This window comes from Antrostomus carolinensis, unplaced genomic scaffold, assembly GCF_000700745.2.
Source record: "Antrostomus carolinensis isolate BGI_N321 unplaced genomic scaffold, ASM70074v2 scaffold15269, whole genome shotgun sequence".
Classification (NCBI taxonomy): Eukaryota; Metazoa; Chordata; class Aves; order Caprimulgiformes; family Caprimulgidae; genus Antrostomus; species Antrostomus carolinensis.
This window is the reverse complement of record NW_010337982.1, coordinates 3,245-28,550: the sequence shown is the minus strand read 5'-3', so window position 1 is coordinate 28,550 and position 25,306 is coordinate 3,245. Positions and strand designations below refer to the sequence as shown.

Below are 25,306 nucleotides of genomic sequence, written 5' to 3'. Positions count from 1 at the left end.
GAAAAAAATTAATTATGTAAAATAAAAATCCACCATTTTTCATGTGTTAACAGTTATTCTGGGCTTCAGCCATCAGTGTGTTCTTGAAGAAATTGCTGACCGAGACAATCAGTGAAGGAAAAAAGCTACATGGATCCATGGATGTTTCTTTAAAGCATCTCACATTTCCCAAATAACTGAGCACCAAGCACCTACGTGATTTTTTGGCTGTGAGTCACAGACTCCTTCACCTTGAAATCTGCCATGTGTGGACTGGAAGGCATGGTAAAGGTGTTCCTGCAACTCCTCCTGCTTTTTACAAGACTATTTTTGCTGGACTGTTACCAAAAGGACGGGAGTACCCATAACACAGTGCTTCATTTAATGCTCCCTCCTTGTACCTTTCTCCCCTATGAAACATGAGTACCAGCTCCAATTCTCTTCTACCCACACCTGTAATGACTGGGTTCTATTCAAGTATCTACCAAAAAAAAGGAATGTCCATTAAAGCTGGGTCTAGTAAGTCTGCTCTAGAGGTACCCACATTTGAAATGTGGACAAACTGTAATGAGCTTCTGTGTCCACCAAGCAGTGAAACAGCATTGGAAATGACAAATTTCATCCATTTATTGCCAAACATATAGAGATGGTGCTTATCACAGTACTAGGTAAAATCCAGTAGAGTTCTGAATTTAAAGCACATTATTTGGAAGATCCTCCAATATAGATTCAACCTGAACTTCTCCTTCCAGCAGAATATGGACAGCAATTTGGGAGGCAAACTATTTTTTTCATATTCTGTCCTCACAACAGGCAACTAGGTAGATTTTTATGACTTGCTAGATATTTGGATGCATGTCTTTTTAATGCACGGTATGTACACTTGGAGTGCTGGAGGCAATCTTAACTAAATCAAATTCATAGACCTATCATCTGCTTTCCAAATTTTGCATGTGAGATGTATGAGAAAGGACCTGAATCACCAAGGTATCCTCCTAATCTTCAGGAACAGGATGAGGAAGTTGTTTGGCAAGGAACAGCAATTCAATTTAGAGACAAAAAAGGCAGAAAGGAGTAATAATTTACTCTGAAAACAGCATGAGCTTCAGCAAATACACAAACGTGAGAGTGACTCCATCTAGCTCAGTATACTGTCTCTAGCAATTGGCCTAGAGGAAGAATAGGTGCCTGGGAAGAATACAAAACAGGGCAAGCATATGAGACCTTCCTCCAAATATTCTCTGAGCCCACAGTCATTTGTGGCTCACAGAAGTCCCAAATGGTTTTTGCTTGTCTTCCCCTGAATGCAGGTAAATCTTAACACCCTACGGCAAGGAGTTCCACAGCTTAACTACAAGATTCTGAATAAGCAGCTATTTGTAAGTTTAAGTTCAATCTTTCCAGACTTTCCAATCCTCTGAACTGGACTGGCAACACTTCTGTTCATCTGTGTGTATGTGCAGTGTTCATGAGCTCATGACTACAGCTGTGTATATCCAGGCACAGATTTACTGAGAAGTCATGAACACAGCCTGGAGGGGGATGTGCTCTCAGAAGTGACTGAGCAGTGGTCAGTGACTGCCAGGACACCTGTCCAAACTGCAGGTGCATCCACCTTTTATAGATAAGACTTCAGCATGCAAGCCCTCCAAGATTAATTTCTTAGAGAAATGCAATTGCTCATTCACGCTGGACATTGTATCAGAGGGTGCTCTGGAGCTGTGAATGTCTGCAGGAAGGAATGAAAATGCAGACAAGAAATGTCTGCTGTTTCTACTAGAAAACACAGTGGGACACTACTGTAGCACTGAACAAAGGCACTTAGCAAAGCTACTTCAACTGGAAGGACAGTTTGTGTAATTTCTTCATACTATATCTTGGGGATAACACTGATTTTTATTTTTATTTATAGACATTGCTACGGTAATCAGAAGAGTGTTAAAATGCAGTTAATAAATGTGTTTAATTAACATTAATAAATCATACCTTTCAACGCCATTTAACTTCCATTTGTGTTTTCTCGACATCAGGAGCCCACCACCCCATGCTCCCTAGAAGGCAAGACACATTATCTTAATGAGAGGAGAACTCTGCATTTCTGCACGATGACATCTGTGCATTCACATCAGTTTGGGGCCTTTCTTTTTTCTTGCTGATGTGGCACATTTCAAAATGACCAGGCAGATGGGGCCTGAGGCATTAGCTATACTAACAATTTTCTTCCAGTAGCTTGGAAGCAGTATTTTATAGCCCATAATCTGAGTACTGACCCTTATCATCTGCTCACCCCTCCTCGCCACCTCCTCTGATGCTGACATATCGGGCTGCCCCATGCTGTAATAAATGACCTGCAGAGCTGCTCCTGGGTAAGCTGCCTTTTCTCTTTCAGTGACTAAGTGATGACAACAAATCAGACTGGGATCTCAGCTGCTCTGATGAGTTTTCATCACATTTCAGATCACTACTGCTTACTCCCTACTCATTTGCTTTTGATCACAAAGATCTGGAACAAGCAGGTGTTTCATCTGACTGAGAAGCAGTTTAAGGTAAATACGAACTCCTGCTTTGACTTGGAGTGATTTTGCCTGACGCAGTAATCCGAAAGCAAGATACCCAGCCTATGGAAATTCAATTACCAAGCCTTTTTGGAGAACAGATTTGTGAAAATTACACAAAAGACATTCTAGGGCTGAAAGAAGATCCTTCAGAAAGATTTACTGGCAAGAACCCAGATAAAGTTAAGTAGCCAATCTGATAAATTTCTCTAGCATTTTCATTAATCTGTTCAGCAATTTGGGGTACTTTACTCCAGACAAATGTAGCCTTTTCCTTATGTAATTATACTGCAGCTGCTGCAGAAGCTGAGCCAGTGCTCAGTATAGTTCTTATGTATTTCATGTACTAATGGTGTTTAGAGATAAAGCAATTACACTAGGTCATCTTAAGTGTCCCAGTTGCCAAAAGTACCACATGGTTACATCTCCTAAAATGTCCCCTGACCTGAGCCTTTCAGAGGAATGGGAAGTCAGTGCTCGGATGCTAGACTTGATTACTGGAACCAAATACAATGGGTTTTGTATGAGATGACACAGTCCAAAATTGATAAATTAATGCTAATACACCTTGCAGTCCAACCCCTCCACATAAAATGATACTTACATCCACGTGCATCCAGATTTTGTATTTCTTGCAAATGTCTGCAATAGCTATGAGAGGATCAAATGCCCCATACACTGTTGTCCCAGCTGTGGCACTCACCAGAAAAGGAACAAACCCCTGTAAGAAAGCACAGAGGTATTTGGCAAGGTCAGAGTGCTGCAGCCTCCTCAGCCTGCAGCAGCCTCGACTCCTCTTGTGCTGCCTCCACAGTGAGCCCACAAGTGTCTCCTAGAGGACACCCCTGTTACATTACACTGGTTTTCTGTTTAGATGCTAGTGATATTATAGTTTCTACCTTAAGGTGGCAGCAAACCAGCATCCTCCATTTATTAGGATGCACGAGACAGGTAAAGGCTCAGAAGAACAATTCTGCTTCATGACACCTGCCTGAAACAAAAAGATGTCTCTTCACCATGTCCTGCAAAACAAACCTCTGCAGGCACAACAATGCAAGAAATATCTCTGGTGGACTATGCCCTGGGCTGTACTGTAATATCCCAGTGAGTGAACGTCTGGTGGCCCAGTCCCATCAGTGGGAGCATCCTGTCTGGGGGTGTCTCCTGGGGGCATTTCACAGGGGAGGGCTGAGGTTCATCTCCAGCCCCATCCCATTCTCCGCAGAGGCCAGGGACCTCTGCTAAATGCTGTGCCTCACAGAGGAGCACTCTCTGTCCATCACATGCCATAATTTATAACAGTGTTTAATTTTAAATTCATTTGTCATTCTGTTGATTTCATAAGCAGTACTCAGAGCAACAAAGGTAAAGAGTGGCTACATTTTTTTGCAGAGCTGGGGTTTAAACTATGAAAAAGGTCTAAACTTTCCCCTGCAAAGTGAAATACAGGAGGTTTGGGTGCTACTCTGTTGCCATGTTGCCTTTCATTTATATCTACTATATCGCTTTTCTTAGACAAAGCAAGCTTCTAATGAAGATTTGTTTTATTAAAGAACTTTGGATGCTGTGTTTCTAATGATTATTTATATAAATGTTGAAGGCACAGGGCTAAGTTCATTGCATACTTTAATTTAATTATTTAATTCTGGCTTCTATTAACGAACACATACAAAGGTAGTGCATTTTTTGAGATGTGTGGATTTTATTTTATCTTCCATTATTTTGATGACTATAAGGAATACTTTCAACACATTAAAATATATACAAATTATCCAAATGATTACTCTGGTTTTGCCAATATTCAGCTGAGGAACTGCATCATAGGCTGATAATATAAAAAAGGAGGACGTTACATAGAGGAATAAAAAAAAAACCAAATAGCTCATGGAGATAATAAAGTAGCTTTAAATCTATTTTCTCAGCACCTCTTGCCTCACTAATTGCCAGGTTACATTTCTGAGAAATAAATGAGAAGTTAATGGACAAGCCATTGTTGTTTTACCAAGGAAAGCAAAAAAAAGAAAAAAAAAAAGCTGTATCTTTTTTGGAAACAGAAGAGCTAGTAAACTTACTTTTTGTTTGGCTTCAAGAATTCTTCTTTCAAGGTCTGATGGGATCATTTTCCCTCTGGAGCAAGAGAGATTTACATTATAAATTTGATCTTGAAATCAGCTCTTACTGTTACTTCTTCACTTAACAGGAAACCCAAATGAGTTTGTACTGCTGAGTTTTTTGCAAAATCTGTCCTGCATTTTACTTATTCAATACACTAAAAGAATAACTAAAAATAAAAGCTCTACAAATCTAAAAACTGGCCCTGATTTTCCTTGCGGAAGTTCAAGGTCTAAATAGTATTGAACTCGCTGTGAGTTTCCCCTACTTACATGTACATGTTCAGAGAAAGGCAATGGTTGTCTTTCTTCAAAAACTGTTTCCAGGATCAAGAGAGGAATAAAGAAAAAAATAAATATGCCAATGGAAGACAATGAGTTCTTCATCCAAACACAGTTTAGATGTTGGCCTTTAATGGTTTCTAATTTATTGAGCTTGTGTATAGCAACACACACAAAGCTGGGCAGACTCCTTCATTGACAATTTTTTTTTCACCAAGACAAGTGATTATCCAGTCCCTGGTTGTGTGGAGCATGTGCAGGAATTCATGGTCAGGAGAGTGCAATGTTCAAGCAATGCCAAGTTTTATCAAGGAGCAAGCAGTAGAATGGCTTTGAGTACATCCAAACACATACTGGAGCACACAACCCTTCACACCAAATCTAGCAAACTAGCCAACAGCATTGCTTACCTGCACAGTATTTTCATGTGTTATCACTTCATATGACCTGCAACACTTAAAATTGCAAAACAATGGGCTTGTCCTCAGACAAATCTCACCCAGATGATGTGGCAGGAGGTTACATGAGAAGTGCTAGGCAGCATCAGAGGTACGAGGGCTACTGTGGGAGGCAGAATAGACTCAGCAGCAAAAGGACACTAAGCATAGCATGAGTGTTAGTGTCAAACTCTTCTTAAATTACCCACAGCTGTATACAGTCTTCACTGCTGCTGCATCAGACTGAAGTGTTACGACCCCAAACCTGCAGGTAATACACTATTGCTACCAATATGTATGTCTGTCTGGTAGTAAAAAAGGCAATGGAAATGTATGGGTGTCCAGTCTCAGTCATGAGCAAGAACATAACTTTCTACATGTTTTCCTGGCTTGAAATTCACCACACATTTACATAGTCCCATGATAGAGCAATACCAGGCAAACTTGGCTGGTCAGGATGGGGAAGAGAGGGGCCACAGAGAAGTGTGTTTGGTAATGCTGGAAACATCAAAAAGATCTCATGGTGCTCCCTCACAATCCCACAGGTCCACATCTTCACAGAGTGTCCCCTCTCCACCACACCAACCCACATGCTGTGCAAACAGCCCGCTTTTTCCCAGTGGCATCTGCTGGGATTTGGTGAGATGCAGTAATCCTGCCGTTTACTTCAGAATGGGCAGGGCAGGCATTGTGGTCTTCCCAGAACATCATCATGCTGAATTTGCACAAGAACAAAAGGAAAACATGACTTCATTGATCCATGTCTGTCTTCAGTGAACAGAAACAATTGGGGGTTTATTTTGATTTGTGTTGGTTGCATTGAAGTTGTCATTAATTCCTCTTCAAGGAGTGCTCAGTCTTTTGTTAATAAGGAGATAGTAAGTACATAAGTCAATATGCAGGTGCTGTTATTAGCACTGTAAATTGCTTAGTTGGTGCTCTTTTCATGTGAGAGCAGAGTATTTTGATAGCAGGAAAACCTTCCATTTATGCTAGAGCCATAAATAATTCAATACCTTCTAACAACCTGATCTTTGGGATTCTTTCTATTGAAAAGATTCTCAGTAGAATCAATAAGTATTGTTCTATTAATTTTTGTCCTGCAGAAAGTTTTTTTCCTAAGTTTGAAAATCTTCATCATAATATGTTGATTTTGTTAATATGCCTTTGTTTTCTCAAAATGGGTTTTCATACAGTGTCATAGAATTATTTTGGCTGGAAAAGACCTGTAAGATCATTGAGTCCAACCGTAAACCTAGTACTGCCAACCCACCACTAAACCATGTCATGAAGTACCACATGTACACATCTTTTAAATACCTCCAGGGGTGGTGACTCAATCACTTCCCTGGGCAGCCTGTTCCAATGCTTCACAACCCTTTCAGTGAAGAATTTTTTCCTAATATCCAATCTAAACTTCCCCTGGTGCAACTTCAGGCCGTTTCCTCTTGTCCTATCGCTTGTTACTTAGGAGAAGAGACCGACATCCACCTCACTACACCCTCCTTTCAGGTAGTTGTAGAGAGCAAGAAGGTCTCCCCTCAGCCTCCTCTTCTCCAGACTAAACAATCTGAGTTCCCTCAGCTGTTCCTCATTAGACTTGTACTCTAGACCCTTCACCAACTTTGTTGCCCTCCTTTGGACATGCTCCAGCACCTAAGGAGTACAGCTGAGAAGGATGCTGGGGGCGTGAAGTAACAGGATTACAGTAGCAAATGCGCCTCAATATTTTATTCCTTTAAATGGCACACTTCAGCTCATTTTAATGGATCAAAATGTGAGTGGCTAAATAATCTATTTTGACCAAAACAAGCTGCTTCTTAATTTCTTAGCAGAATGTGTAAAGAATGATTGCTAGTTTGACTTTCTGTTTCAATTCAGGATGAAAGAAAAAGAAATATCAGAAATCCTTGAGGAAGGGAACTTCAAGATTTTTGATTAGCTCCAAAACCTGACTCATAAAGAAGCTACTGATAGAGCCAGTTCCTCAAGTGGGATCCTCTTCTATATACCAACAAAAAGAGCTATATTTGGCATCTTTACTTACCTTTCATCACATCTAATCAGAATCACACTATCTGTACCAATACCCAAGGCTGCAGCTCCTTTCTTCACAGAGAAGTGACTCTGAAAAAATACATTTGTTATTATTACTAATTTTTATTATTTTTTAAAATCCAATTTAAAATAAACCACTACACACTTGCAAACCCTTTGGCAAGTAGTCCCACACAGGTAGTAATTCTATTCATAGACTTTCTGGAAACCTATCACTGTAATTTGAGGCTTCATATCAGGTCAGTACAGTCAATTAGAGAAGCAGCAATCACTCTAATCTGGATTTACTTCTGGAATATTAAATACACAACTGTGGCTAATGATGGACCTAAATTCTGTCCTTGATGCATACCTGCAGCTTCTATTGCTTGTACAGAATCAGCTATGAACTTGATTCACTGAAACACAAAATTATCCCCTAGAGAATTCACTTAGTTCGTGGCATCCAGAGTGATGTGTTTCTGCTATATAACTTCTGGCCAAATAATATACTGGGAGGAATTAAGATAGGAAGCCTAATTGTGATCTCATGCCAGTGAAAGCTAGCAATAACTCCTATTAATAAGAGCTGCTGCAGTTTAAAATCAGAACTGGGCTATTAGTAAGACTATTTGTTAATGTGTATGTACAGAATAAAAAGTGGAAGTTATATACTGGAGTGCAAGTCAGCCTAATTTTATCTAGCTCTTAAGGCTTAACTCCTGAGCCAGTGTTGGTTTAAAATTCTAATTTAAATCCTAATCATTATGATAATGAAATCGTTTTATATCAAATTATACCACCAAGAATCTGATTTTTATTAACTCAAACACAGCTGTAACAATATTGTCCAAAGTGATTTTAACTACAGATTATTAAACTTTAAAAAAATTGAAATTATTTGCATATACTACAGTACCATTAGCTCAGGATGTAACACTATAAAGAAGATCAGGAAGATAAAAATCTAACAAGGTTTTTTTAGGTGTCTGAGGTGTTAAAGAAGGAAGTAAGAAATACAGTCCGTGGGAGCAGAGAAGTAGACCATAAAACAGAGAAGTAATCACTTCTGCTTTGTCAAGTGAGTATTTGGCTTTGGCAGTAAAGAGAGCAGTAGAGAGCTACAGAAGAAGAGATGGACAAGATGGTTACACAAGATGGTTACATCTGCTTCACATAAATGCTGTGAAGTCAGTGGGATTTCACTGCATACTTAAGGGCTCCCTTCATAATGAACACTTTGAGAAACGAAAATCAATTATAAATAAACTTGAAGAAAGAGAGAGGAAGAAGAGTAGAACTGTAACATGTACCTTCAATTTAGTAAGTAAAAAACTCCCGTGTTTAAAAATCACTCAGGGACACACACACACTAATTATCGTTAACAGTCCTGACTACTGTGGTTAAGGTTACGTACAAGTTTCCATTACAAACCCCTTTTTTTCATATGCCTGTATCTCACAGTTTTGGCTGAAATGCCTCAATTTTTCATGATCCCCATGGAGTTTTTCAATGTTCAGACACTTTGAAGAAGTTCAGATTGTTCTTGAGCCATGATTCACTGATGATACATGGACAATTGGAAAATACTTCTTCAGGTGAATGATATTTTTTATACTACCTTATTTTTTTTTAATGCAGTGGGTTGGTATAGCTTTCCCCCACGGCTGCAGTATACCAACAGCATGTATTGATCAGCCATTGACCACCTTGTCTCAACCTAAAATCAGTTTTTAAGGCCTTAGTACGACAAACCATTGTAGCCCCTGAATTAAGCACACTCTGAAACGTAAACATATGCATGTCAGACTGACTTTTGCACTAGCTGATGACCAAATGAAATGCATACCCAGGCGCTTAGATAAGCAACAAAGGATTTGTGCCTGTGCTTAAGTGTTTTGCTGAATTACACTGGGCTCATTGCAGCTAGCCTAATCAGGCTTAAGTCATCATGTAGGCTGCCTCAACAGCCTGAGGGCAGACAGGCACCTCCAGGGAAGGATTCACCCAGCACGAGGGTTGCTGGTTTGGAGTGGGTGCTGAATGACATCAGGTGAGGAGATTTCTACCCCTTCCCTATGGACCAAGCCCTGTGATATGTGCTGTCTGTGAGAGTGGAAAGTGTACAGTACCTGCAGGCACCAGCACTATGGAAACCGGCAGATACTCAATTTTAACATACTGCTACTGTCTAGCCTATTAAAACCACAGGCTAGTGATATGCTCAGATTAGATACAGAGTTTGCCCTGCTGTGTTTCTAGATGGAGGAAGGATTTACACATTGAACATCATGGGCCTGTTCAGCACCACACTGATATTTTTCATGGCACATTATTTTATGAAACCAAATTTTTGAACACACTTCCATGAGCTTCATCAGCTTCACTAAAATCAGTGTACTTTATTCCCAAGTACAAATGCACTGTAAATTAAGGCTCGGACTGTGATCAATCCACAAACCTCTATATGTGAAAGACACGGAAGTCTCTTCCCAGCCCTGTGGGTCTCCCTGAGCCCCACGGTGCAGCAGCATAACTTTATGAGAGCAGGGAGGTGGAGAGGCTATGAGGAGGTTAATGGCATCAAGAGGCTTATAAAAAAATTCCCAAGTTTAGGAAGATATCTTTGAACTTTGCAAAAATTGAAAAAGAGCTAGAATATTGCCAGCATAATGACAGTTCATTGATATACTAAATGAAGCTAGAATTGAATCTGTTCTCTATTCATGTATTATACAAACTCATGTGCACATACTGAGTAGTGTAATATGTAAATACAGGTAGAGATGTAGGAGTGAAGAGTTACATATATATATTTCACCGGGTTTTGAGTCAATTACATTACACTTATGAATTTTCCTCCTTATTCCATACTAGTTAAAACAGTTTTACTATCGCAATTTGTTTTTCTAATAGAAAATAGAACTATTCAAAGTGCCTTAAAAAAGAAAATACAGACTTGAATGGTTTACTATGAGGAAAAAAATAAGCCCATGTGTTCAAAGGCATCCACTGGAATATGGCCAAGCTCAGCTGCCTCATTGAGAAGTCTCATGGCACTGCTAAAACAGCACTGGGATAAGAAATGAAGGTAGTGCTGATAGCTTGGTTGCCTGAAGGCTTTTTACAGACTGAAGGGAATTCAGTGATCAGGAACCAAAACAGGTTTAGGGACAAATTGGGAAGAAATACAGAAGTCTGTGCACAGAAGGGCAAATGCAATTACAACTTCTAAAAAAACTCTGCATATGAAATTGCTCAGTCTGTGTATACAGTCACAGATATGTGACTGCTGTTATGCTTTTGTGTCTCAGGGTAACATCAGAGGAACTACTCCAACTGCCTAAGAGGCTCTAAAAGAGACAGGATGAAAGTGAAAATGGAAAAAAACACAGTTTTAAGAGCAAAGAAATTTTCCCTAATAATGACAAATATTAAACTTGGTTTTAATATTCCTGGTGTTGAATATTTGGTTGCCTGTGTAATATAAAGGTAAACGTCAAGGAGAAAGAAAGGTTTGCAGAAATAAGTCAGCTTAGACAGAACTACTGACAGATTAAGCTGGGCCAACAGGGAAGAAGGACGTTAATTGTGACCCCTTCAGGAATATGGGGGCTACAGACTGTTTGGTCACTCAAGGAAGTGAGCTTGAACACCATCTTTCATGACACAGTCAGGTAGGAGTTACACAGGTCTGAAGTCCTGAAGTCTTATGGTGGGAGAACCAAGGTCAAAAAGGGAGGACAGGGGCAGACTGCCTGATGCCAGTCCTGAAGGAAAAACCAGTCTAGGAGAAGCCAGCAGGACCAGAGTTTCACCACTGTCCTGTGCTTGCCAGAGACAGGAGGACAGGCAGGTGGGAGTGGGTTGTCACTGCGGCTTTCTCGCTCCCGCTCTCCCTTCATGCAGCGCTGCGCTGCAAAAGGATGCCTGGAAGACTACAAATAGATTCCCCAAGAGAGAGGAACCTCAATTTGTCTCTGAAAATAAATGTGGTTAAAATTCAGTGGTGAAGGAGAAGGCATAGAGTATTAGTCAATATTAGTGACAAAAACACATTATTGGTCTGGGGAAAAAAAAAAGGTGATTCTGAATGAGGGGAATCTAAAATTTCTAAATTGTCCAAAATTTCAAACGCTGTTAGGAATAAGTTTGTTTGCCTGATGATAGCCTCTTTTTCATAGTTAGTTTTGTAAAGTAAAATCACATTGTAAATTAATTATAGGTGCAATAGTGAATAGGTCTTTTGGAAAAAGGAAGAATTAGAATAACAAGAATCAGAATTAGAATAAAAATGTTATGATGCTGAAAAATATGGCATTGCTATCTTAAATGAACAGTGCTTCAACATACAGAGGCTTCTATTTTTATAGCTTGCTAAATTAATTGCTCATAATCTGGCATGGTTGAAGCAGTCAGGAAGAACTATCCTAATGCCATGAGCCCCAAAGGCCACAGTTGGTTTTTCAGATTGCACTTTTTCCCTGCTCACATAAATCCCAAGTGGCACAAGTTTTGTGGAGGGAGTTCCCAAATGCTGAGCCATCCAGCAGCTGAAACCTCTCTGAGGTCTGCAGGTTTGGTCACTGGCACCCTGGTGCTCTGCAGACCTGGAATCCCAGCCTCACCCCATCAGCCACATGGCAGCAAAGGAGGTGAACACGCTTCCTTCTCCATCTCCCCTGGGCTTTAAACAATGCAGGATCCTGGATGCCTAGGCTGGGCTACTTCTTTCTTAATTTAAATAGTCTAAAGATGTGTATCTGGTCTAGGGTCTCTGGGCTTCCTCAAGTAGGGAAGAAAAGGCACCTCCAAAAGGCACCTCATCCCCGAGGTCTTAGCACCTATTTTAGACTAGGATGAGTTGTCTTCTGCAGATCTTGCTCTCTTTTTATTGGCTATAAAAAGTGCACAGACTAACTCAGATTAAATGTTTACACTTTAGGTGATTAAAGTTAAGCGACGTGAATCTTATATTTAATGTCTCATTGTAAGCTATAGCTTTTCCTTCAATTATCTACAAAAAGAGTATACTGCGTCCCATCACATTTTAAAATACATTGTAATGATATTTATGTTTGCTATTGTTTCCTTTAGCTACTGCTATTGAATTTTAAAACGTATTTGTTAATGTCAGGGGAGAAATTAATATATTAATTTTTCTGCACAACATGCAAATATTTCCATCTTTTGTATTTTTGACAGATATATCTTCAGATTGCTTTTCTAATTCAGCAAGACTCACAACTTTTTCCAGTGTGGACAGTTTTACAGCATTATCTGTGGATAAGAAATGTTGCACTGAGTTCAGAGAGATCCTGTAAAAGTCATGACCAGGTGAAGGACTAGACTGAAATGATGAATGTCTCCTTTGGGACAGGCTGCCCTAGAGCACTTCTCTTCTGGAAAATGGTTTTGCTTTGATTTGAATGGAGTTACTTGAATTAAGTTCCTCCTCAAAAAGACCAACTTTTTCGCATTTTCCCTCTGGCTTCAAGTACCAGCAAACAATACTTTTCTAGTTATTATGCATTATGTAATGCAAAGAAAGAATGTGTTAATCCCTGAGTTTGACTTTTAGCTTCTTTAGGTGGAAATGAAAACACTCCCTACTTCCTCTGTGTGCTCAGAAGTATAACTTACGGCTTCATCACTTATGCCAACAAATGGAAAATACGTTCTCCAGGCTCCTCAGATCTTTCCCTGGCAGGCCCACCACACAGGTCACCCCTTGGACTACTTCTTGCAGGTGCCAGTCCTGGAAACTGGGCTAGAGGGCAATGCTACATGCCACGAAGTGGTGGGACTAGAGATTGGCTTTTTATTCTGCACAGAAACCAAACCAAAATCTTCCACAGGTTGTGTGAAATAGAGGTCTGTCAAACTGACTGCCTTGAGACAGAAGTCACTTCTTAATTTCCTTCTGTCTCAGAGACAAGCACCTCCATTTCCGATTTCAGAAACTGTTCAGACAAAAACTTTGCCAAAGCCATTCTTCTCCCACAGCTACTGGTGTAGTTTGCTGTATTCCCTGCAAGTAATGGGGCTTGTCCATGAGGGGAAATCAGCCTGCAAGAAGCTCAAGTGGTGATTTATTGCAAACTGCCTCCTCCAATCTTACTGATGTGTGGATGCTGTGCATGCTATGGCTGTGAGGGTGCCCCCCTACCACCGCAGACAAGTCACCTCTCACAGACACTCCCAGTGCTCCTCCAGAGAACAAGGTCCCTCTGAGTATGTCCGGCTGTCTGTCTACCATGCTGACACCTTACACCTGAGCTGGCAACAGAGCTTCTCTTCACAGTCAGGGGCTGCCAGAGCCCTAGTGAAGCCTCAGGCAGGAGCTGCTTCACCCAGACAGCAGTGGAGATGGGGGATGCCAGAGGCAGAGACACCCTTGCTGTGCTCCCCTGGCTCTCTAACTGGGTGAGCTGCCAGTTCTTACTCTGTGGTTTCTCTTTCAAACCTAAGACCGGAGTTGAATGGCTGTCTCCCTAGTGAGCACTTGACAAGGCCTCCCCCCTTGCAGTCACTGCTAGAGAGGGAGGGAAATTAGGAAAGCTGATGCGGACTGCATGAGCACAGTCTTGCTAGGCTGGCGAACAGCGGGGATGAAGAAAGGTCTATGTCTTTCCAATTAAGTCTAGCTTTTTTTCATTCCCTGAACAGAGTGAATCTGTATAGCCCCCAATTAAACATCGAGTCCACGTAAAAGCTGTAAGTCTCTTCAGCTATTTTTATACTAGCAAATAAAAAAGCCAAGGACTGTTCTGTAACCTGAACTCTACTAATTCTCTACAGCTAAACTTTTCCCCTCTGCACCCCTTTCCTCCTCAGAGCACAGTGACTTTGTCCTTTTCGCCTGTTAGGGGTGATGCCTGATCCATGCTATTCCCAGCTACTGCTGGATGCTGCCTAAGAGAGTGCTAGTTGGCCAGGTCAAAATCACAACAGGGAATGGGTTAAAATTCAATAGGACTTGCCTTATAGACAAATGGATCAACAAAAATATCTTGAGAAGGCAGTTTTCCCTTTCAGCTGCTTTATCCACACTGAAAAAGGGATGTGCACAGCTGAACATTCACAGCAGCCTAAAGCTGATGCGCTGGGACACAGGAGGAGGCCTTCACCTTAGATTTTTCATTGTGTTTGAAATGATAAGACTAAAATAGGTTTTTACAACAGGCATCCATCATTTTTACCTCTCTGAGTCAAGATGTCTTGCATCACATGCAGTCCAGAACAGCTGCCCTAAAGGACACACTGCTCTGCTCCTGCACCAGTGCAGATGAAAGAACCACTGATGATACACTGCTGAATACAGTGGATTTAATTAAGTCCTGAGCAAGCCCATCTCAGTGAAATTATACCTGGGCCAAGACCAACCTAAGCAGTTACAGTGTACTTTACCATCACTGCTGAAATAGAAAACAGAAGCAAAGTGGGAGATAAGTCACGGTCCTACTGAACAGCTCGGGGAAGATCTGCTTACCGGGAACATGCACAGTTGGAATAGTCACATAACCTATTTCAGGCACCTAATGTAGGTCATGTATGTCAGGAGGCTGATTTCTGTGTATGGTCAATGCACAGAAGTAGGTGAATCCCTCCCAAAGGTGATTTAGAACATCTAAATTAAGGAATATTTAGGTTCCTCATTTGGATGCCCTGAGTTTCCCTCCAGAGATGCTTCTCTTCATTGATTGTGCAGAGAGTGAGGCTCCTAATTTGGGAACATGATGCCCTCCTAAATTAGGAAGGGAATTACTTGGGAGCTGTGAATTACTCCTTCCCTCCCTTCTCCCCCACTGGCAGCTGAACCTATCATGGCATCAGACTGAGTCCAGATTCTGATTACATCAATGTTGGTGACAACTGTGGAGTAATTTCATTCATGTATAGTAATGGAAGCTCTAGATTGGCAGAAATGAAAATAGAGTCTGGTCTGGGATGCTAAAATTCTTGTCTGAGAATTGCTGAGATTGGAAGCTTTGCTTCTGACTGAAAATTTTAAGACAAAAATCTCCAAGTTTCTAAACACATACAATAACTTCAAGCTTTGTTTAGGACCGTGCTATATGTGCAGAGTATGGGGAAATGATAGTATCTCATTAATAGACTGTTTGTTCCACAGCCATCATCATACAAGAGCATCCAACTGTGGCAGAGAGAAGCAAGAATCAGGCTGGAGAGTCTAAAAGTAAGAAGACCAGCATGACGTGCTAAATGAGACAAATGACATTCTCCTATCTCAGTGTCTATTTCCTGCATGACACTTCCTATTTAAAAAGCTATTGTAATTCCTGCAATTCCTGTAACATCCTCTGCTATTCTGAGGGTTAAACCCCGATCCCATATCCTTTGGGCAATTAAGGGTTAAAGGGTCCTGTCTTCAGGTAGCATGGTTTCTTAGGTTCCCTAGAAGATGTGCCATTACATACTTCATAAAAAAGTTGATTGAGGAAGGGACAAAACTGCAATTTCAAGATACTTTTAAAACGTAACCGATTTCAGATGCTGTCCTATGGATTTGATAGTATATTTGATTTTGCAATGTTTAATTTGCTAAGGGAACTGCTTCTTCCCTGGCATGAAAACACAATTATTAAAGCTCATTTCATTGAGACTGATAGCACAATTTGGTTCATTGTTTAGCATTCCATCACTATGAATACAATGAAATTCTCTAATGATTAATAGGATTTGTTATTTTAGATAATAATGCTGAACCTTATTTGCAATACTTATTAGGTCTGCAACTTCCATATGAATAATGCATTTCTAGCTGTACAGCCAGCTTTGGAGAGTTGATACCAATTTGTAGAATATCCTTCTCTCTGACTGCTCTGAGGACAATTATTTTCCAACGAGGAGCCCGCAGCTGTGTATCGCATCACATCCTATTGCCATGAAAGGCATCCTCAGAGGGATTTCCTCCCAGACATTTCTGATCAGTTTTTAGGACACTTTACTCTTCACATTTGCACAGAATGGAAACACGTTCTCTGATAAGTCAAAAAAGACAGACAGAAGGACGTTGTCACCTAACACAGACAGAATGTTGCTGAGTCCCAGTAATGAAAGAGTTCCTTCTGGCCAAGCCCACACAGCTGGAGATAAATTTGGAAAAGGGATCAGGAAGCCTGAAGAGAGCTCACAGCCCCTCCTGGATATAACCCTTCCTCTTCCCCTTCCTCCTGCACATGCATTCTTCACTATAAGCTGCAAGGAGGTTTAAATAGACAGAAACTCAAAATAACCCTCATAATACACACAGAAATATGAATGCGGTATTGTTATTCCAAGAGCAAAACACCCTGCTTATCTCCCATGAGGACCACTCTGGTTTCTCCTGTGCTTACCTCCCCTCACCTCTTGCACTGGCAGATCCTGTCGGTGCCTGTGACGCACCTTGGTGAGCTGAAGCCTTTGCTCACAGAGAGAAACCCACAGCAAAGCCCAGTTGCCCACAGTACAGCTGCTCTGCTGTCGCTGTACACACACACAGCACTTCCTGTCTTCATGTATGTTACCACCCTCTCATTAAATAACAGCAGGAGTGGTTTCAGCCAGAAACATTTTTGATTCACAGTGATTTTCTGTACCCCTAGAGTGACCCCAACAAAAGACACTCCTGGAAGAACGTGTGGATGCCCAGTGCTAAGCTCCTGCTGTTTGATGTGGTCCTTACCATTCACATCGACATTTATACAGACACAAGTGAGAGCAAAAAAATGACCCGTTTGTAGATTCTGCTCTCCTTGCATTTCAGCCACAGAAAAAGCTGATTTTCAGCACAGCTCATGCTTGTATGTAGCAAAAAGCCAGACCTTTCCCATTTTTTTATTTGCAATGAAGGAATAACAGAAATGAAGCCAGTTGGCTACAAACTCCTGTTCACTTATTTTCTTCATCATACAATCACACAAGCAGAAGTAACAGATAGGAAAAAAACAAAACCACATACATGTTCTGATGTGAAGGCAACCAGTCTGGGAATAGCTGCCATTCCTTTTTCTTTAACTTCTGGGAACATCTTGAAACGTGCAATCAACATAGCATACATGTTAGATATGGCACCACCTGGAGTCCACAGTAATATACTGTTACTTTTTCTATGCATTGAAATATTATTGCAGAACAAATGACAAGTCTTGCTACAGTTTTTCTAACTCTAATGTTAACGTTTCTGGCTAATGGCAGATTCTTGTTCCTGATGCTCCTCACAGCTGGGTTGTGTAATAATAGGATCTACTACACCCAAATAACAATGTATGCAAAAAGAACTGCTGCAAAAAATGATTGGGGTATCCTGTCATCCTCATTTGTGTTACCTTTTAGTCCCCAATCTTCTACTTTCATATGCCATCAACACATAATCCTCACTGTGTTCCACCTTCCAAGCAGATGCCACCACAAGGTAACTTCCTCAGGGGCTTCCAAGTGCAACCTAATTTGTGCTCTCCCCTCCCAAATCATGGTGGCACTTCATGCCCCAGCTCTGAGGAAACCCACACTGAGTCCCAACAGACACTATCTTCTGGATAACCGGAGTGGGGGGAGTAAAGAGAAAGGAAAAAGCATCATTGTAACAAATATTTTTCTTTTCATTTGTTCTCTGATGGGAGCAAGAGGAAAAGGTTAGATATCCCCAATACTAGCCTTAAAGTCACTGGCCTACATTGACTTAAAATGCTCATTTCAAGATGGGTATTTTACCCACCTCAATATGGGTATCAGATGACAGCTCTACAGTATTCTGTTCCCATATTTGAATTGTTAATGCATAAATTAAAAACTACCACTTTCTTTTCCTTTTTGAGATTTTTACAAACTGAGCCTCTGTGTCTACAGTGGAACAATGTTTGGTTATACATTAATGCTGCATGAACACTATGGGAATATAATGCAGAACCTCAGGCAGAGTCTGAGTACTTTTACATATGCACACACATGGATACGCACAAACACAGGTATGTATACATAAAATCCATCAGCTTTCCCTGTATATATACTATAAATATATATATACAGATTGATTATAAATTGATGTTAACGCACACACACATATATATATAAAGCAAAGTGTATATTGATCATGGTTTTAGGCTTTTAAATTAATAGGTCAGGGTGCAGCTGAGGTAAACTAACTCAACTTTCATCCATCCAAAAATGGAGTGAAGAGCACAAGACAGGTAATACCAGAAGACAGTTCAGCTCATCCTAAAGTAGTTGCTTGTGGTAGGTGGGATGACTTGTCCTGCAAACTCATCCACCCCTCTCCTTTAAATACAAGGGAGCTGCTGTAACTAGCCCAGGGTAGACATGGAATGCTTGGAGATAAGTGAGCCAAAGTGAGATAAGACAAAACCCACCCTTTCAGCAGATCAAGCGACATTATGCCATGTTACACCAGCAGCGTGTATGTGCTGGCAAATTTAACATTGTTTTGACTTTTGTAAGATTTGCATTTATCCCACTGAAGATAGATAGACAGATACATACATACACTGTTCCACAGCCCACAGAAACTGTGCCCTTCATTTCTAATCAGTATCCTAGCTCTGCTCATGCAGTGACGTTGACCCTGCTCTGGGCTTTCCCTGACCTCACTGCTCTCCTATGAATCCAAGGGAAAATGCCACAGAGACAAGGCATCACTGGCATGGGGGTCAGCACAAATTGGGCTTTTTCTTCCCCTTTCAACTATCTTGAGAGGTATGAACATATTTCTACACCTCTTTTCACAAATGACAAAACAAGAAATGGAGAGATTAAGAGGAAATGTTGATGTACCTGTCCCTAAAAACACAGATGTCTTGTAACAGCTGCTGTTGATGATTCAGGTGACTGAACTAAGGTGTTCAAGTTGAAGAAATTTGGCCTATCTTGTCCAAAGTCATTGGCTCAGTGTCAAAAGAACCAAGACTGAAATGTTAAGTTTCTTCAATATCAGGCTTTCCTATTAGTATTTATTACTTAGCCATTAAACCTTAAGCTTATTAATAAGCCTGCATTCTGTCTTTAATTTTGAAGCTGTGTTTACATCCACGGTTAACTGCAGGCAACAAAACACACCTACAGAATTTGGAGAACCTAATCAGGCCTTTACACTTCGCATGTATTGATACTGTATATTTCACTCTAGAGAATGCAAAGAATGAGAACTTCTTCACAACAGTAAGGTCTTCAGCTGAAGCCATGATGGTTTGAAATGAGAAGACAGCATAGAGCTGATTTTGATTACTGCCTAAAAAAGCAGAACCTGCACACTGGGTACTGCTGCCTTAAGAGAGGGAGTTAGAAAGATGCACTTCGCACAAACCAAAAATTGCAGAGAAGGAAAGGATGAGAGGGGGCAGCACTGCAAAGAGCCAGCACAGGCACACACCTGCCAGAGAGCCCGTCCCCATGCAGCTGTCAGCCAAATGAAGTGAGCTCCAGCATCTGACACACTACCAACACCCTGGCCCCCCAGGTCAGGCAGGGACCTCTCACTGACCTGGGAGGGAGGGAAGTTCCTCCTGAGGCATTCATCTTTCCTGACTCACACTATCTCAAGCACAGTTTGCCAGACTTGGGCATATCTGGTGCATGCACAGAGCCTTTCACCCCTGCCTGCCACCTGTGCCTAGCCTCTGCCCACCAGGTTGGGCTGAGCAGCGTTGCTAGAGCTCTTCTCTCCCCTCACAGTCCCCTGACCAGCCCCGTGGGGCTACTGTGGCTCAAGTGTGCAAGGTGAGGAACTGAAGACCAGCTGTACTGAATCAGGCCAGGGACTGGACAGTAACCAAGCATTGTCCAGTTTCCAAAAACTTTGGCTTAGGTTCTGGCCTTGAGATACACATTTAGATGCTCCCTTGTGCAATGGAGGCCATGGTTTTGATCAGGATCTCTAGGTACTGGAGTCAAAGCTGTCAAGAGCTTTTGCTGCCAGTGCTTTTTAAAAAAGGACTCAACAAGAAGTAACGTAAATTCTTCCCATCTTTTTCTTGACTGCTATGGAAAGGTCCAGGACAAAACTCTTACACCATTTCCCACGTGTGCATGAAGATGTGAGAAGCTGAAGATGAGCCTTGCCTGATCTTCTGAAAAGCATGAACTTTACCCTTCATGCCCTCAGTGAGTCTTTTCCTTTGCTCAATAGTTCAAACACAATTTCCCCCTCCATTAAGTCAATGAACTTTCTTTCCAGAAGGGCTCCTTCCCCACCAGCTATTAGTTTGTTCTCTTTTGACAGGCCAACATGCTATGCCCAGTGTAAATTCTTTCAATTTTTTGCAATTTGGTGACATAGATAGGCCAAAAATATTACCAATGAAATTCCAGAGTAAGATAGGTGACAAAGAGTATAAATCAAAGGCATAAGTGGAATGATTAAAAAAATAAAAGAAAAAAGGCTTAGCAATGTAGCGTTTGTCAGAGTCAATGATCTCTCTACAGATAATCACACTCATTCTTTGCCTTATTGACTTGCCCTGAAGGAACCAGGTTTCTGAGCCTTTAAGCACTCAGATTAACTAGCCACCCAAGTACCCCCACTGAGCTCAAGAGGCCAGGGAAAGCTACCTGCCTACTGTAATGCTGGCAAGGATCTTACCAACTCCACCAAAATTACTTAAAGGGATGCTACATCTTTCCCTCTTTGCTCCAGTATCTCCTGCAATGATGGAGAGCATTGTTGTGCTTCTTCCCTCCATTATTAACACAATAGTCTTTCTGCTTCATGTAAGCCATAAAAAGTGAGGGCAAAGTGAAACTGCAAGGCAAATGTCTCTTCTGATTATGTTTCCCACGTGCCATTACAGCTGCTCATAATGCAGTGCAATTTGCTCAAACAGACCTTCATAATCACATCCCTGAATTTCATAAACATGCAATACTTCATCTCAAAGAGGCCACTGGTGGTTATTAGCAAGTGTCCTCTCAAACATGCACATTTAATTATGTTTACTCTTTAACTACAGGGGATGTCATATAGCATAGTCTGAAAAATGAAGAAAGCTTGAAATATCATGTACCAGGTGAAAATATCCCATCGCCACAGCCCCCTGGCCAGCCAATCATCTCTCTCATTTTCCTTAGTGTGACATATTCCAAAAGTACAAACACTGGAGCAATTTCATAGGTGAACCTGAAATGTAGTAATGTCCATATTTAATGCTTTCATCTACAACACTAACACATCTTTTTCCAATATTACATTACATTATAGCCACAATATATCTATCCTGCACTACGGAGAGTTCTGTTTTACAATACTTTTGATAATTTTCCTTCTGATTTGATGTCAAGTGTCTAGAAGGGGAAATGCTGAGAGCACTTGAGACTCCATTTCCACCCATTCCAGTGAAACAAATCTTGCCCAGCTTTTCCAGGCTGAAGGCTTTGCCCTGTATTCAAGAGCTGCTGGGCAGAGCCAGACCTTCACCTTGCAAAAACCCGTGCGCATGTCGAGAAGCGTACACGTCAGCAGTCCTATTCATGATGACGAGACAGTGCACGAAGCTAAGCAAGTGCACAAAAATGCTTCCTATTCCCAAAGTGAAAAAACCCCCACACTTCAAATTCTGCACCTCTTTCCTAGAGAAAGCAATGGCTCTAACTGCTCTGAGTATGTATTATACATAATCCCCCTACATGAATGCAACTGTTCTCTTAACACACCTTTCATTTTATACCTTTCATTTACGCATGCAAATGATAAAATGCCTTTTTATGTATATTTTTGGGGGTAGTAAAACCAACATCATATGAGTATAATGAAATTTTATAGAAGACAGCCTACAGGACAATGTTGAAATTCTTCATGTAAATAGCTGTAGCAACCATTTAAAAAACAGACAATTGTTTTTCCAGCAACCTTAACATAAAGTATTCTTTCTTTCATTCAGCTACAGCAGCTAGTATTCTAGAGTATAACTGTAAAATTATATTACATATTATTATGGAAAAAAAATCTGCTACTTACATATTAGTATTTGCTGCTGATGTCAGCCAGTCTGCTGCCAATCCAACCATGTCCAATCCAGTTGAAAGTTGATTAAAATATCTAGGGTGCCCTGCATAAGATGGAAAATGTTATTAAAAGGCTGATGACTCTGAACGAAACTATCCAGTGCTGAACAGAATATTTACATCCAGATTTCTATAGAGAAGGAAGTGCTTTCAAGGTACGAAACAAAGCAAACAGCAATAAATACATTTGTTAGAAAAGGCAGGATTTCTCTTCTTTCTCATTCCGAACTCAGTAAAATCAGAGTAATTACACTGAAAGCAGAATAATGAATTCCAGCATTCCTTATTATCCTCTCAATATGCCTTGAAAATTAGCACATCGCTGCCTCACAGAAATGGCTGTTTGCTCCCGTTAATGTGTCACATGTTGTCACTGGACGTGTTTTTGCCTGGCTAGGTTTGAAAGGCACGCAGGAGACACCATCAGAAAAGCTTGCCAATACACATAACACCAGTGATGAATGGCTAATGATTATAATAGACAGGGCGAAATGAGAAAATGGGACATTTTGGTGACTGCTTTGCACATGACTCAAAGGCTGATGACTGTACAAAGATGGCAGGGAAGGTGGCGGTCCTTGTCATTTCTTCCCTGTCAGAGTGCACTTACAAATAGCCTGGCTGCTCGCAATTGCGATTTTAAACAAACCCCATGAAAACCAGCACTGCTGCCCCAGCAGAATGATGCACAAGAACATACTCAATGAGCTGATAGTCCATTTACCTGATTAATCTAATTGGCTCCCCCCCCCTTTTTTTTTTCTTTTTCTAAAATCCTGCTAGAGATTTTTTGTAAAAACATGCCTAGAGCCATTAAACCCAGGAACCATTAAAACTCGGTTTTCATTAGCTGCTCCTTGCAAGCCCCTGTTAAGTGGCATAACTACCGATGCAAATTACCGACGGGTCACGATTACTTAAAACAGTCTGACTCAAAGACCAGCAGCCTCTGCTTGGAAAACAACTCTCCTGACCCACAGAGGACGTACTGCTATTGCCATCATGGAAAACAAAAGACAGAGCAAGATGATTGAGGAAACGCAGACCCAGCACCAAGAAAAAACTTATCTTCGGTCTCTGGTGGCCTCTTATCAGGCACGGACACATGGCTGGCAGAATAGCTCAGGGAATTGCTCCCCAGCTCCCACCTTGCAGCACACAAAGGCAGAGTAGAGTCATCAGGCTGTGTGGGCAGACCAGAGCAGGGGAAAAGGAGGTGGTGGGGTGGGGGGGCACATGCAAAATCTAGCTCCTCAAGCCCTTAACCTGAGACGAGCCCGTGCCACTGCCATCCAGTCTGAATGCATTTTGCACCGAGCCCTCCCCACCGGAGACAGGAACTGCCACCTTCCCCCGGTGCACAGCTGCCCAGGACAGGCGGACAAAGACCCTCAGGCCCTGAGGCATGCTGCTGAGACCCAGCAGGACGAACAGAATCCGACCCGGCCCCGCACGCTCTCAAGTGGGGTAGGTGGGCCTGGGACACGTGTGTGCCCAACCATCACTGCCAAAGCCACAGCAATGCCGCAGCAGGGGCTCTGCCTGCTGAGAACTGCATTTCCCCTGACAATGGGATTTTGAGAGATTTCAGTATTCATAGCTTGGGTCCAATCTCACAGCCAGGCTCTGAGCAAGTTCCCAAACTCTGCCAGAAAGCAACAGAAAATTAGGAGCTGAAAGCCTTCGGTGAATGTGGGCCACAGGAAGGCTCTAAGAGGCCAGAAGAACTCCTGCTTTGGAAATAAATCCACACTGAAAAGCTGCGGAATAGCCGAATTCATATTTGCAGCTGCAGTGTCTCAGCTGCTGTCCGTCAGCCCTGTACCCAGCCCCAGGCAACAGCCCTGTTGTCACTGCTTGTTTCTTCCAGGAAACCACCCAGCACACTTCTTGCTTTGGGAAACGCTGTAGGAATGGGGTTGGCTGCACGCAGGGGTCGGGGCAGCCATACCCTGCTGTGAGCAAGGCGGGGGGGAGCAGCGTTATGCCCCTACAGAGATGTTACTACAGGGAGAGCAGGAGCTGCTGCTGCTGCTGCTGGCAGAGCCCCCAGTGCTACACCTGTAACACGGCCAACTCCACTCAGTGCCCTTCCTTCTGAAACACGGTCCTAACACACAATGACAGCCAACATAATGCCCCAGTCGGACCCCAACCTCAGCTGCAAGGGTCTGTCTGTCCATGTGATGCCTGAGCTCTTTTCCCTCTGCTAGATGTCCATGGAAATTGTGGCTTTGCTTAAAAGACAGGCTTCACCAGCCAGGTAAGAAGAGCTTGGGATTGTTGCTCCAAAATCACTACCTGGGTGCTGTCTCCCTGAAATGTACATCCTTTGTTGTGGTTGTCACTGAACAAAGAGGTGACTGGAAAACAGACTGACAGGGTGCAGGGAGCAGGGGAGATGCAAAATAGATCACTGCTTGCTGGTTGGTTTAGCAATATGCAATGTACTTATGCATATCCCAGACTGAATTGGGAGATGATGGGCAAGAGCTGGGGCTGAGGCAGTGGGACAGCCAGGGATGGGCTTTCCCTGCCGAGGATGTGCCTTCACCCTCCACACCATCCTCTCAAACACAATCCTGCTTGGTCTTGGTTTTAGGCACAGACATCCCCAAGCATTAAATGCAGCCTCTGCAGCATCAAGCAATGACAAGGCTTGGGCAAAGCCAGACAGCATGAATAAAGGCATGGCCAGTAATGCTGGCTCTGGCCTCTCTTGCAGCCCCACGGCGCGCATGGCCTGCTACTGGCATCAGGGCCTGCCAGGGAGCAAGGCTGGACTAGTGCCAGCTCCTTACACCCTTCCCGGGGTTCCAAGCTGTTTTCAAATGCTCTCATTTCAATTCCCCCGGCAATGATTGCACAGGAACTGAATTTCACACC

The 25,306-nt window shown here is 42.0% G+C and overlaps 1 protein-coding gene across 1 annotated transcript in view; it reads right to left on the bottom strand.

Moving 5' to 3' along the window:
- Positions 1–25,306, bottom strand: part of GAD2 (glutamate decarboxylase 2) — a 36,679-nt gene that overhangs the window by 9,060 nt on the left and 2,313 nt on the right. Inside the window, exons 2-8 of the mRNA XM_010175362.2 lie at positions 22,374–22,464; positions 21,424–21,536; positions 17,370–17,485; positions 7,412–7,491; positions 4,607–4,661; positions 3,139–3,255; positions 1,966–2,030 (exon numbers count right to left, since the gene is read on the bottom strand). Coding sequence (XP_010173664.2) covers positions 1,966–2,030; positions 3,139–3,255; positions 4,607–4,661; positions 7,412–7,491; positions 17,370–17,485; positions 21,424–21,536; positions 22,374–22,464 — 637 coding nt within the window. The remainder of the gene's footprint in view (positions 1–1,965; positions 2,031–3,138; positions 3,256–4,606; positions 4,662–7,411; positions 7,492–17,369; positions 17,486–21,423; positions 21,537–22,373; positions 22,465–25,306) is intronic.